At 42.1% G+C, this 15,319-nt stretch overlaps 1 protein-coding gene across 1 annotated transcript in view; it reads right to left on the bottom strand.

Annotated features, from left to right (window-relative positions):
* Window positions 1-15,319, bottom strand: part of MALRD1 (MAM and LDL receptor class A domain containing 1) — a 450,886-nt gene that overhangs the window by 239,575 nt on the left and 195,992 nt on the right. Inside the window, 3 exon segments of the mRNA XM_074946044.1 lie at window positions 1,493-1,706; window positions 4,551-4,661; window positions 9,682-9,838. Of these exon segments, the coding sequence (XP_074802145.1) occupies window positions 1,493-1,706; window positions 4,551-4,661; window positions 9,682-9,838 (482 nt within the window).

The following is a 15,319-nucleotide window of genomic DNA, read 5'->3' as shown; positions in this document are numbered from 1 at the left end:
CAAAACAAAATACTTAGTTTCAGGTTGGGCCAACCAAAATCTAACCATTTAACTTTTTCAAACTGAATTGAAGTGTTTGGTTTTGGATCAGTTCAGCATTAACCTGGGTCTGCCTGCGGTGCCCTGGTGCCTCATGGGAGTTGTAGCTTAGGTGCCTCATGTCCCCACTCTCCTCTATGGAATGGGCTCCCCAGCTGGATCACTTTTCCCATGATGAACCACTGTTTCCCATCTGGCTGAACTACCATAGTGCATCATGGGAAATGCAGTCTCACAGGGGAGCCTGACCCACACAAAGAATGAGGACATGAGGCACTGAACTATAACCACCAGGAGGCACTGCAGCAGTTCAATGGTAATTAAGCTGTAACAAAATGCTTTGATTTGGTTCAACAAATTAAACAAAACATTTCAATTTGGGAATGTTGAAACATTTAATTTCAATTGAAAATACTGAAATTAAGTGACATTTGCAAACCAAAATATTGTTTGTTCTGAAACAAGTATTTTAGAACTTTCCGTTCTACAAAAAATATTGATATTTTGACTTATCTGAATTCAGAATGAAAACAAATGTGGAACTTAGAATTTTCCACGAGATTGAAAATTTTAATTTCTATCTACTCTACTCCTGGTTTACAGCTGTGTGAAATCAGAATCAGTCCCAGTATGTCTACACTGATATCACCATTCATGGAAACCAAGGAAAATGTTTGTCAGTGCAGAAACCAGAAACAGTGGGTCAAATCCTCAGCTGATATAAATCTGCACAGCTCAAATGATTTTAAATGACATTACACTGATTTCCTCTAACTGAGAAACTGACCTGATGTTTACTGAATGATCCCTTCTTTGTCATAATCTAATTTTTGATGAGCTGTGTTCATAACATTTACAGAAACAACTGGTTGTAGTGTACCAAACAATGCAGATTTGCCTGAATGAGAATTTACCAAGATTTTATTGACAAAAGAGGCTGCCAGCAATACTGAAATAGAGTATAGTGTGATCCAATCCTCTAGAGAAGTACACTTTTGATATGAAGTGCTGTTTTTGAATTCTAGACTGAAGATACTGTTTGTTGATTTCTGCTGCAAAACTAAAGTTGTCTGGTATTCATCAAAGAGCTAAGAGACTTGGCAATTCCTGAAACATCAAAGTAAGCAAGGTTCCTAAGATCCCAGATGTATTTTGCTTGACATGTTTTTGGCTTCTATTTTTTCATGTAGAAATCTATGATTTGGTTCTGTTTGTTTTAAAAGGCAGACTGGTTCTCTCAATTAATTTAAGTTGGGAAAAATTTGTGAGCAGCAAATTTTATTTTGCAAGACATGCTTTCAAATTAAACAGAGAAAAAACCCACCGATCCAAGGAATATACTTACATTATTAACCTCAATTAGTTGATGAACTGCCAATAGCGTTGCTGCATTGACAATTCACAGCAGGAACAGTTACTTCTGATAATTAGAGTAAGGAACTACCATACTTACTGCAAATGCTAGGGTTCTCATCTGAGTTATCAGCGCAGTCATTCACAAAATCACACAGATTATCCTTTGGGATGCAATACTTATTGGCACATGTGAATTCTTCAGAAGTGCAGGGTCTGTCTGGGATCAGCAAAGGGGAACAACCTTCAAAGGAAATATCATCCACTGCCACATCTCCCACATAACTGACACCACGTTTTGCCCTGAAAATAATCTAACAAAGAGAAATTTCAGTGAAATATTGAGGGGAAAGTATAAAAGCTTGAAACATGCCATGTGTGGTACACAAAACATGATGTATCTATGCTTCCTGCAAGTTGCCCAAGTCTTCTAAATGTTTAGTTCTAGATATTGCTCTCAGTTCTTACTGATGTAAATATAAGCTGCATAAACATGAATCAGTGCTGGTTTATGCCTCAAAGGTTGATGTTGTAGCTATTGGAGGAGCCACAATCCTACAATAACAAAGGGCAAAAAAGAAGAATACATAAAGTGTACAGTTAGAAAGCAAGGGGCTGATCCTGTTCCCCTTGAAATCAGTTGCAAACTTCTCAGTGACTTCAATGGTGTTGAAGGTTTTTTTTTGTTTGTATTCTGAAGAGTGCAAAATTAGATGTTTTAGACAGATCTTTAAATAAACATATGAATAAGAATCAGTCACAACCCAAATGCATGGATGCTTAGTTTACCATTTATATGGTATGGTGCTATATCTGCAAAAGTGCTGCACAGATATTAATTAACATCACTTGGGACAAAATCCTTCCATGAGTACAGAAGACCCTTCTGGAGTGGAATCAGCACAGTTCTGCTACACAAGGGAAATACAGGGATGGGACTGGGTAGAATGACCCTCTTCCCCTTCCTTTTTTCCCACCCTTTCGCTCTCCCCACTATTCTGCACAAACCTGATTGGCTGAGGAGTTCAACTCCAAAACGAGGTCATAGGATGAAGTATGGACCACCAGGGAGAGTTTGAGCTAATGACCAGATGGGGGACAAACCCAGGAAGATTTGGAGAGACAACAAAGAAAGAGCAGTGCTTGCAGTGGCAGAAGTACTGAGTGGAGGCAGAGACACCAGAGTGCACGGGTGTGGAGTCTGAACTCGGAGGTGCTTGGAGGAAAGCCTGCTGCTGCTGCTGCTGCACTGATGCTTGCAAAAAGGGGAATCCTACAGACACACAGCCTGGAGCGGACAGGACAGCTGAGACCACAAAGCAAGACCGGTCTGTTTGAGCTCACAGCGCAAACCAGCATCAGAGTACTCAGATAGGTTGGACGGACCCAACGGGCTGTGGCGGGGCAGAGGGTTGCACTGACATGGAGCAAAGAGTCTGTGTGTGCCTACCCAGGTGTAAGAGGGTTTATGTACTGTGTATTAATATGCAGCAGGATTAAAACAAAAGGAAGTATTTCTTCACACAACGCACAGTCAACCTGTGGAACTCTTTGCCAGAGGATGTTGTAAAGTCCAGGACTATAACAGGGTTCAAAAAAGAACTAGATAAATTCATGGAGGATAGGTCCATCAATGGCTATTAGCCAGGATGGGCAGGGATGGTGTCCCTAGCCTGTGTTTGCCAGAAGCTGGGAATGGAGAACATGGGATGGATCACATGATGATTACCTGTTCTGTTCATTACCCCTGAAGCATCTGGCATTGGCCACTGTTGGAAGACAGGATATGGGGCTGGATGGGCAATTGCTCTCACCCAGTATGGCTGTTCTTATGCTTTTATTGTGTATCAAGAGCAAGGGAGTCTGTAAACCCCTGCTAGAATTCCGACCCAAGTCTACTCCTGGCTTTACCTTGGTTAGATAAAACTGTAGTTCTCTTGTTAAGCATGGTGCTTGTTCCAGGGGTTAATACTGACCCTCAAGAAGAGAGTGTTGGTGTTTGTGCAGAGGTGTGTGGCTGGGAGTGGGGACCCCTTACCTAATCCTGATAACTCCCACCTGAAAAATGGGCCCAGACCCTTCTGTCCATGTACCTCCCAAACCCTTCTGCCTGTCCCATCTCTTCCCACCTCACAGCTCCTCATCCTACTCTCCACCCCTCTGAGCTCCACATCCAAATCCAACCTTTCCAACCCTGCCCTTCCTTTCTCCCCTCCCTACTACTCTGTGAAAACCTGATTGCCTGGTGGGGAGGTGCCACTCCAAAACAAGGACACCCTGGGAGGGTTTGAGCCAATGAACAGATGGGGGTGTGGGACAAGCCCAGGAAGGTTTGGACAGAGAACAAAGAAAGAGCTGAAGAGCAGCAGTGCTGAGCTGGGGAAGAGAGACAGATGCATAGACTGGAGCTAAAAAGGCACCTGAGACCACACAGCAGAACCCACCAGCTTGAGCTCACAACCCAGGCCAGTATCAGAACGCATGGATATGTTGGACTGACCCAAGGGGGATGGGCATTGCTGTGGGGCACAGGGGTCGGTGGGTGTAGCACTAGGAGTTGGGGGTGGGAATGTGTTGTATGCTGTATTAGGGCAAGGGAGTCTGTATAACACCTGCCAGAGATCCTATGATGAGTCTACTTTTGGCTTTGTCTGGTTTAGCTAAAATTGTTGTTCAATTGTTAAGGGTCAGTGTCAAGCACCACACTTAGGAGGGAGGGTGGGTGTGTGTTTGTGTGAAGACACAGGGGTGGGACCTAGGACCCTATCCCCAACCCTGGCAGTGCCCCACCTGACAAAGAATTTCACACAAGTGAGGTTCAGGCTAGGAGAAGTTCTGCAGCTACGTGGATCCTTCCAGCTTAGAAAGGGTATGCTGGGGGTTATCGTGCCATTAGGGCCTCCACTCAGTAGGCTGGAGTAGCAGCGACGGAGATGTTCCAGGGGCTGGGTTACCTCTCTTCCCTCCCTCATAGATTTCACTAGTGTCCTGCTGAGATACTTGGTCTGGGGACCCGGGAGAGGATTTTGTTCTTAATATTCAGAAGACCAACGTGAACTGAAGAGCTGCAAAGTGTGTAGGGTGAAAATGGGAATGATTAAGCTAAAATGTAATCTAGAATTGACTTAATGGGGGACATATGAAATAGAAGCACAAACCTGAAAATCAGAGCGAATTCCTAAGAACACTTCTGCTCTGTTCCACTGAGCACCTTGGTAGCCACTTTGAACCCAAAGGACAGACGTTACATCACCAATTTTACTGAGTACCTGGAAAAGAAATTGTGAATTCCAGGTCACATCAAATCTTTCTCAACTCATTAATATAAATATAGTCATTTCAGTCAGATTTTGCCCTTAAATTAACCCCTATCCCACACTTTAAAACAATCAGTGGAAAATAATCATGATTGTGATCTACTAGTACGTAAGCCTGATGCTACAGGTTCTGAGCAGGTCCTGTGTGCACGCTGAGTTCAGTGCTTTTTGTTGCCATTGACTTGAATAGGAGTGGAGAGCACTCAGCCCCAAACAAGAGATGCTCAGCAGCCAATAAGTTCAGGACCCATGAATGCAATAAAGAAAATAATCTTAATGGCAAGAATAATAAAAGGTCTAAGAGTTCATATGGAAGGACAAGTTTATTTATGGATAAATGGGATGTTCCCTGTGTAGTTGGGACACCAAAACACTCCTAGAACTACAATGGAATAATCTAATAGACGTATTTCAGAGTGGTAGCCGTGTTAGTCTGTATCAGCAAAAATAACGAGGAGTCCTTGTGGCACCTTAGAGACTAACAAATTCAGTGGCTTATGCCCAAATAAATTAGTTAGTCTCTAAGGTGCCACAAGGACTCCTCGTTATTTTTGCTGATACAGACTAACACGGCTACCCCTCTGAAATACGTCTATTAGATTATTCCATTGTAGTTCTAGGAGTGTTTTGGTGTCCCAACTACACAGGGAACATCCCATTTATCCATAAATAAACTTGTCCTCTCAATCCAAAGAACTTGATCTGTTTGGACAATGGCAGGTGCACAAAATATCCTCCTAATGTCTTGCCTCAGTGAATAGTCACTGAATTGGGGAGACACTTCTCCACATGAGCCAGCATTCCTAAATGTGCTTCTCTCTGACTTCTTGAGCATCTGAATTGAACTAAGCTGACAATATCAGGTAGATGGAGCGTGTCAAGCTGTCTCTCCAGTCAGTACTGACAAAACTACATCACATCCCCTGTTTCCAGAACTGCCTCACCTCTCAAGGATTTATCATCTTCCCCTCACAGTGTAATCCTATTTTTGAGGTCTAGGATGACCTAGATGTTTTTCACTTTAATGAAAAACTGGCATTTTTGAAAATTTATGTAGTCCCAGAAGTGTATGTGATGCTGTACAACAGGTAAGCTGTGCCAAATGAATAACAGGGTCCTCGCCCTGAAGAACTTTCAGTCTAGAGACACAAGAGGGAAGAGTGCAATACATTAAAACACAAGACAGACACAGTGGTGCATGGTGAGATGCTTCACAGAACACATGGGGTTTCAGAAGTTTGGGGTTTTTTTAAACAGAGGATGGGGATATTATTTTCCAAGCATAAGGAGTGACAAGAAAGGAAAGCGTCTACAGATATCCTCCATCAATAATGGTTTACAGAAATAGGAAAAAATAATGGAGAAAACAGAAATGTACATTATAATACATCTACATGTTTTCATTGTTATCTAATGTGAGAATAACTATGATCTTCTCAAAAAGCACAATTTGACTTGGATGTTTCTTATTTTTTTCTTACATTTGCATATTTTATGACTGATTAAAATCCAAGCATATCTATTTTATTTTTTTTAAATGTGAGAAATTTCTAATCTTTGAAAAGACTCAATCTTAAGAGATATAGAGAGCCCTGGGAAGGACTAGTATGACAGAAGTACTTAATAAATATATACTCAGGTTATACTAGCTCAGAGAGGATGATAGAGCAACAAATTAATATCACATCACCTCAGTGTCAGTTGTTATTATTCTGTGGTTTTATTTGCCTGAATTTTGACAGTGGTTTTAGTGGCATGGTTTAAAATTCACACAACATAACCCATTCATGACTTTTCTCTTTTTCTAACCTTTCCACAAAAGAAAAATATCTCAGTTACAGGTAGAAAAGGCTTAGAAGCCCCATGATTTCCCTTATAATGGCTGAGGACTACAGAACAGAAGACACGAGGCCTACCTCCTTAATGGAGGATTGGGTGGCAGCCGAAGAACCATGGATGGGGAGTTCAAGGAGAAGAAAACTGAGTTTGTTCTTACAGAGATTCCTTCACATAGTAACACCGTGTGTGTGGCACGGGGGAAGAGAGGGAGTGTGCATTGGGAAGAAACAGGATTTTCCCCCACCACCAGCAAAAATGTCTGTGGACCTGCCTCGAAACTCTGTTGATCCCCTGGGATCCGTGTGGTTCTTGGGGGATAACTAAGAAGCCAGGGCCAAGGGTCTTATCCTGCACCCAATGATGTCAACTGGAGCATTGCCAAGGACTTCAATTGGCTTTGGATCAGATTTAATCTTCACAGTGGCCCTGTGCTTCCACAGCTGCAATGCTGCCCACCCCTCTGCATCCTGGCATTCATTCATTGAATAGATGGGAATTCCCCTGCGAAGCAGGTCATACAGAAAAAATAATTCTGCTCCAGGCTGAATTTCCTTTTCTATGGGATCAGTAGAGACTGGCTTATGTTCTCTATGGCATTCCCCGCCCCTCCCTCTCCCCACCCAACACACACACCCACTCACTTTCCCTAGTGCATCCAGCTCTCTCCTCTCTCCATGTTATGTAGATCGCTGGATGAATGGTGAGGCCTCAGCAGGGTGTGAGGCAAAGCAGGGTGGTACCATGGACATGTCTGAGCCCCCCTTTTGTGCAGGAGGTGAGGATCCATGCACTGAGGTTCCCCTCCACATGCAATTCTGGGGGGTACAGTCTCCCCAAACCCTGTCCTACAAGAAGGGCCTGAGATGTCAAGACTGGATCCAAATATGAATGTCCCCAAAATTTGAGAGGTGTTTGGATCTAGGTCTTTGGTTCTGGCTCATCTCGGCTCCACTAACTTAAGGGATCAGGAATGTTAATGCTTCTACTGCTCCCCGTGTGTTCTTCCCTCTGTCTAGGAGAAAAGCAAGATGGAGGATTAGGTAACACAGAATTACGTATATGTGGGTTTGCGTGAATGTTGGATCCTAAACTACATATAGGAAAGTGACAAGGAGAACAAAAAGGGAGGCAGTGGAAAGAGAGGTCATAAGGAAAAGGTGGGCTCCGGGCCTTATTGATTCAGATGTACCTCAGAAATTGAAACAAAACTCGCTAGCATGCATTAATAGTGGCTGTGGGCATAATCCTGCCATATGTTGAAAACTCCTGCCCCATCTAACAAAGTATTTAAATACATACATAACATTAAGAATATGAATACTACTACTGAGATCAATGTGCCTATTCATATGCTTAAAGTTACACGCATGCTTAAATGTTTTGCTAGATCAGGCCTGGAATATTCAGTACTTTGCAGGATGAAGGCCTATTAGGGGGATATATGACCAGTTCTGAATCCTCACTACACTGAGAATGCCTGATTTAAGCTTCCAGCTTGTCTCCCTTATCTGTTTCTTTGTCCTAGTAAGTTACACCTACATCCAGCAGCTAATAACAATAAAGTAGAAAGCTGAGAAAGTTCGGCCATCTTGCTTTGCAGATACAAAATGCAGTTTTTTGGCAATTAAATTATGCAACTGTTTTAATTGTTTCTACTGGATAGATGTGCATATTGTAAGCGGGAGAGTACTTAATTCAGAGTTTGACCACAAGTTTTTAATCTGATACCAGACCTTGGAATATTAGTGAGGAAAGCTTTTCCAATTTATTCCCAAACAAGGCACCGGAAAAGAGCTTTTGATTGGTACCAAAACAGTTAAATGAAAGCTCCAGGATTAGTTAGTTCCAATATTTTTGAATCACAGACAATTCATAATATATTTTTAAGGCCAGAAGGGACCAATATGAGTCTGACCTACTTAACCCAGACCTTGGAATTTCACCTGGTGATTCCTGCATCCATCCCAATAGCTTGTGGCTGAACTAAAGCAAACCTTTTAGAAAGAGAGCCAATTTTGGTTTAAAGACTGTGGGTGATGGAGAATTTACCACATCCCTTGTTTTTAGTGGTGAGTTATCTTCGCTATTAAAAAAGTCTTATTTTAAGTTTGAACATAGCTGACGTCAACTTTCAGCTCAAATCTTGTAATCCCTTTATTTGCTAGAATAATGACCCCTCTAGTATCAGGTATATTCTCCCTCTGTAAGTAATTATAGCTCATCATCAACTCCCCTTTTAACCTTTCTTTTGAAAAGCTAAATAGGGTGATACATCTCTTACAGCTCCTTACATCTCTCAGAGGCAGGACTGTTTCCAGACCATGAATCATTCAATCTTCCCTTAACTCTGTCCAGTTTTTCAGCATCCTTTTTAAAGTACTTATAGTGTTTGAGTAGTCAGTGGAGCTTTGCCAGTTTACACCAGCTGAGATCTGGCCTTTGTGTATTTTATCCGAAACATTTTTACTATGGATTTTTGAAATGCTGCTGTTGTTCTATTTATAACACCATAAAAATAATTTACACTTGCTGCAATAAAACCTGTCTAGAATTGTTTCCCTGTTTTATTCTCTTAGTTCAGGTGAGTGGGGCCAATGTGCTGTTAAATGAGTTAGGTATTTGTGTAAACTAAACAGAAGTGTTTTCCTTTTTACAGTGGAGTGCAGAATGGGGTACGGGTAAACATTTTTTTTATAGTTAACTGCTAGTAAAATCTCAGTTCGGCTTGTTTCAATCAAATTAAGCAACAATACGAATGAAACCTCCAGGGGAAATCACACCGATGAGACAATTAAAAAAAACCCCAACTAACAAAAGATAGTTTCATATTGTAACCCTTTGGTCACATCCAAAGATCTTTGATGTTCAGATATCCACTCAATGTATCTTAGTCGCAAAAGAGATTATGCTGTACAAAGCTTTACTTGTACAGAAGCTGCATCTATGCTGTGAAAAGTTACCATTTCAGGAGCTTACTCCAGCTAACACTTCCCTCAGTCACACCATATTGTGGGGAGTGAAGTGTGGATAATTGTTCATTATCATTTATCAGCAATCTACACTTGATTAAACTAAATGATAGGGCATGACTTTCATACAGTAATTTCAGAAAACTCTAATGTCGTTTCCGTACCTGCAGAGAACCCACTGTTGCACCATTCATATGGTTCCAAAATACCAGTTTGCATTTGGGTCCAGTGACCGAAATGACTGGAGTGACAATTTCAGCAGTATGACCAAATTTTCCATTTGAACTGTCTGCATACAGATACCAGCCTTCTTTAGTCGCCCTGTTCAGAGAAGCAGAGTTTATTAAAACAATACATCTATTCATAGTAAAATTCTAGATTTGCAAATGGTAATACTGTTTTGCAATCATCTGAGGATCCACAAGCTCTTTAATTTATTAATATATCAGTAAATCTTACAAAACCCCTAGGAAGACAGGTGTTATTCCCATTTCACAATGAAGTTGAAGCTGAGATTTGTTTACTAAAGTTAGGATCCTAAACAACCTGATTTTCATGATTGATATACATGACTGAGCCATGAGCACCCAGAAGCTTCCATTGACTTCAGTGGAGGCTGCTGAGTGCTCAGCAATTTTGAGCAATTTTGCATCACTTATTTAGGAGACTAAAGAAGGGTTTAGGATCCAACTTTAGGATCCATTTTTAAAAATCTTGCACAAGGTCCTATAGGTCTTAATCTATTGCCGGCCAGGCACAGTTATCAGTTGACAAAAGCAAATGGGACAAAAGCCCAGTTTTGCCAAAAAAGTGGGGCACAGCCCCCTAGGAGCTCATGGAGGAATGTTCGGCAGGGGGAAGAGGGGGATGGTGTACAGCAACGCCAGCCACCCAGCCTCAGGCTGTCAGCCCCAGCACTGGGCAATGGGGCTCAGGTGAGAGGCTACACCAGGCGGCTCGGACGAGCGCTGCACGGTGTCCCATTTTCACTTTGGGAAATATGGTCATCCTAGAAATAAGGGAGTGGGTTGGGAGGTTGGTTTCTTGCAGAGATGCTTGTGTAAAATAGCTGAGCCAGAAATAGAAGCCTAACATTCAGGCTCTCTGCTCTAACCATTAGACACCAGTTCCTAAAGGATCTTGTCACTTGCACTCAGAATTTGGTGCATTGTTTTGTTGATGAGTTCCAGCAGCTCAAGGGGAATGAATAGATATTACAAATTCTGCACATTTTTCAATAATCCAGTTGAGATTCCTTGAAGCCTTGGACTTGAAACTGCTTCTTTAAAGAACATTTAAAAATAATTAATACAAATCTGTTCATTAGTGCTTTAGCCACAGACTTCCTCTCTCTTGTTCTGAGGGGGGAAAATGATAGTTATGCAATTGGAGTCACTTTGAGAGAAGGTATGCAAGTTTATCACTAGAAAACTGTAATAATACTTTATACAGCACCTTTCATTAGATAATATTAAAGTGTTATAACAAATATTAATTAAGCTCCAGAATGCCTCTAAGGTAGATGAGGGATATACATATGATTGCATATCATTGGCAGGTAAAATGATCCATCTCTGGGGTAGAACATCTGGGGTTGCTGAATAGTGCATGCTATAAGAAGTTAGAAACATAGAAATTGTCTTATTAGATCACACCAATGATCACTGTAGCCAGTATCTTGCCTCCATTCGTAGATTTTACGGCGAGGTCCATTATGAGAATCTGGTCTGACCTCCTGCAATAGCACATGCCATAGAACTCACCCAGTAATTCCTCCAACAGGCCTATATCTTGTGCTTGAGTAGAGCATATGTCTTAGAAACTCATCCAAATCCCAATTTTAAAAACTTCAAGTGATAGAAAATCCACCACATCCCACATGCTGTTCTAATGGCTCATTTTCTTTACTGTTAAAAGTTTAGCTGAACAGGAAGGTCTAAAGTCCCAGTAAAGAAAAATGATGTAATGAATTGCCCAGAACTTAAGTTTTTCCTAACCCCTGCAAACAATGGCTAACTTATGTCTTTAGACATAGAGTTTCCACCCCTCCTACAGTTTCAGCCTATTTAATTTAAGTGCAGAAGAGGAAGTGAAGGCAAATACCGTATCACTGTGAAGCTGTGGAGAACATTTTGGGAGGAAGACACCACCTTCAGTAGCACAATACCCATACACGCCAACCATAACAGTTCCATGGTTCAGAACTGATAGGGAAAAAAAAGATTACTACCCAGCTATCAGCAGCAATACTTTTCTAAAGTCACTAGGTGTTCCTTGGAGGTTTCCCATACAAGCTCTGGTCTGGCCCTACCTTGTTTAGCTGGTGAGGTTGCTATGATTACTGTATGAGATGGTATTGCTACAACACCATGTATCGAAACCTCTGTAAATAAAGAGGCGAATAATTCCCATTATGTCTTTTTGAGTTGGGGTAAAACATGAAGTAGTTACAGGTCCCATAAAATGAAGGGTTTATCCGGGCAGTGGTATGTCATTTTGCAGACAATCTCTTATGTTAATTGGGGTACATGAGATATGTATGATTCATAAGGGAAAAATGAAGAACAAAACAAAAACACAGCAGCATGTTGGCTGGGTCTATCCAGGCACATAGGCACAGGTGAAATCAAATACTTGCATGAGAGAAGCAGTAATGATCTGAGCTAACATGTCCACCGTCACACATAAAACATTGCTAACCAGTCCCCAGTCTTTAAATATTCCTTTCTTATAACAGAAGGAAAGTGCATGGAAGTTTATAGGTAGACTGTGATGAAGCAGCACAGCAGAGGTTAAAGAGAGCCTTCACGATCAGCAAGCCTTGCCCTGTTATACCTGCAGCCAATCTGGGAGTAAGCACCAGCCAAGGAGCCTCCAGCACCTAAGGTAACTGAGTGAGCGAACCCCAGAGACATTGTGGGGCTCACCGTCACCAACTGATGGCTGCTCCACATGAAGAAGCCTGGGACTGCAGCAAGATGCTGCCCAAAACCCAAGAGGGAACCCTATGGGAAGCAGGCTTCCCAGGAAATTGGACTAGAGGGGCGATGCCCCAAACTGAACAGACTGGTAGGAAGTAGCCCAGGGCAGCAGATTCTGACTCCCTGCTGGGAGGGGCACTTTCCCTCTCCCCTCTCCCCCCCCCCGCCCCATTCAGGGGTTGATGTACACAGGGCCCTGGGCTGGGACCTGGTAGAGAGGGACGAGCTGGGTCCCCTTATTCCTTTTGTAACAGGTGGCTTCGAGGCTAGGCAGCCTAGTGGTTAGAGTTGCTGGCTCTCAGCCCCCTGCTTGGTTGAGGCAAGCAGGGGGCTGAAAGCCAGCAGCTCTAACCACTAGGCTGCCTGGCCCTCCAAGACACCCGTTAAAAATGCCTTCTCAAATAAAACTTTGTATAAGCCACCTATCAGTGAAGCTTTTCATGAAACAAAAGCAGAACACACGATTTTAAAAAGTAGCGGCTGGTGTAAATCACATTGCTCCATTGACTTCAAGGAGCTTGAAATCAATGGAGATTTACACTGGTTGATGATCTCACTCTAGTAATTGCAAAGCTATTGTTCCACGATGATGATGTAGATGTTTGCAGGGCAGCTATTTCAGCCATAAGAAATCAGACCAAAGTTTACCCAAGTTTTATCTGAATTAAGGTAAACCAGATCAAAAAGTTAAGAGCAGACCTGGCATTTTTAACAGTTTTCCCCAATAAAGCTGCACACAGGGGAAATGGTAATGTTCTGGAACCTGCATAGTTGCAGATAGCCTCCTGGTTCAAGCGAGTCTAATTGCTGTTCCTATGGCTAGCCTTATTGTGCAAGGCCATTACCTCAGTGACATTCAATCATTCTGAGGTAATTTGGAATTCCTGGTTTTGCTTTGGGTTTCTCCATCAAAATCTTTCCTGGAGGGTCATAAAAGATGTATGAATAAGTTTAAATAGCCTTCTTCATAACAGGAATACCCTCTTCTCAACCATACCTCAAAAACTTTTGAGAAGTAGAAATTTGGCTGCTTACTGGAATGCACTGCTTCCATAGCCCAGAACTAGTGCAGGTGTGTCTAAAATCACCTCCAGTGGTTTGAACAACACCTAAAAGACAGGAGTTCATTGGTGCAGCTCTTGCAAAGTTGGGCTTTCACCAGAAATGCTTTTCTATTACCTGCAGGTAATAACATAGAATGAAGCAGCAACTTTCCTCACAAAACTGAGAAGCCAGTGGTGGATATTGAGCTCCCCTTGAGGTTTTTTTACACTGGTTGCTGTTGCAACTTGCATAAAGCTTGTAGGAGCACATGTTGCAGGACAGAAGAATTTGGAAGAGGCACCAGGAAATCAGTCTTTGTGCCCATGGCTTGAATGCTAGCTACAGTTGCGGCACCTTTATAAAAAGTTCTCTCGATCAAGAGCCAGTTTAGTTTTAGAAACATCGCATACTTTCATGTTATTACCTAGCACACGGTACATGAAGCAGCTGCCTTTAAAGTGAAAGATTTAAAGCTACATAAGACAAAGCCCCGAATATTGGGATAGTCCCTATAAAATGGGACATCTGGTCACCCTACTCCTCGAGCCTCATCCTCTTCGGCTTTTTCACTCAGATATTACCAACTCACTGTCTAGGAGATCTGCTATTGCACCTTTGGTCAGCTGTCAATCTTACTTTTGGTGTGTCAGCTTCTCAGTCATGCAATTTACTGACATCTCCCTTAACTCATCACTTTTCATTTCTAAAACACATCTGAAAATGCTTGTTTTTGGTTTTAGTCTCTGCATAGGACCGCTCTCAAACACACACTTGTTAATGACACCTCAGTAAGGCCAATCATGCAGCAGAGCACTGTTTGACATTAATAAAGGTGGCAGAATTGGGTGTTCAATATAGTGCTACACGAGTGTTAAAATTCACTACAATGCACACAGACTCCTTCAGTGGTTGGGGGCCTAGTGGCCACTAGATCCCTGGCTCATCTGGAAAATTATCCATTGGAAAGCTTGTCTCAACGTTGGCAGCTACAGCAGGCATCATTATATTGTGGACATTTACTCTTTGAAAGCAATTAATTTTACTGTGCTAGTGTAAGTGTTCCCTAGACACAGGAATTCCTGTAACACTTCAGTAACGCTAATTAATTTCAAAAGACAAAATTGCCAACATTTTAATGGAGTTCACTGGATGCACAGACCTCAGCATGAGCAGCTGGACTCCACTTCTGAAGTATGAGTTTGTTGCAAACACTGGCTTCCCAACACCCTTTCATATACAGGAGGTCAGCTAAATATGGGAATGCCTAAAAAAACTCTGGTAGGCATCCTCCTCAAAACCCTCAGGTTAGCCCCAAGCACCTTGATGTGATCATGGATGAGCAGGATTCTGGCATGTTTTGAGGGCTGGAGAGGGAGAGGGAGATGGGGGGAGAGAGCGAGAGACAGTGTGTAAGGCAGAGAGGGAGTGTTTAAATTGTTTTGCAGGCCCTCCCAAAATCCCTAACCCAGTGCTGCCAATTCAGGTTGTAAAACTTTAATCCTTTGCTTCATAATAGAAATTGTCTTGAGCTGCAGAGTTTGGAAGTGGCTGCAAAAAAGAAAAAACCTTCCCAACTCCTGAGGGATATTTGGAATCAAGTTTTGGCTCAGTATAGTGATAGTGTCTAGGCTCAAAATTGAAATCAAAATCTGACCTCTACCAGTCATTGGAAATGTTCACAGATGGAGTTTTAGTTCAGGCTTATCTCTACTTTGCAATTACCACAAATTCACAGAGAATCTCTAAAATAAATTGGTGCTCAGATGCATCAGTGGTT

Source organism: Natator depressus, chromosome 2 (assembly GCF_965152275.1).
Source record: "Natator depressus isolate rNatDep1 chromosome 2, rNatDep2.hap1, whole genome shotgun sequence".
Classification (NCBI taxonomy): Eukaryota; Metazoa; Chordata; order Testudines; family Cheloniidae; genus Natator; species Natator depressus.
The sequence above is the reverse complement of the archived record's forward strand: the minus strand, read 5'-3'. Positions and strand labels throughout refer to the sequence as shown.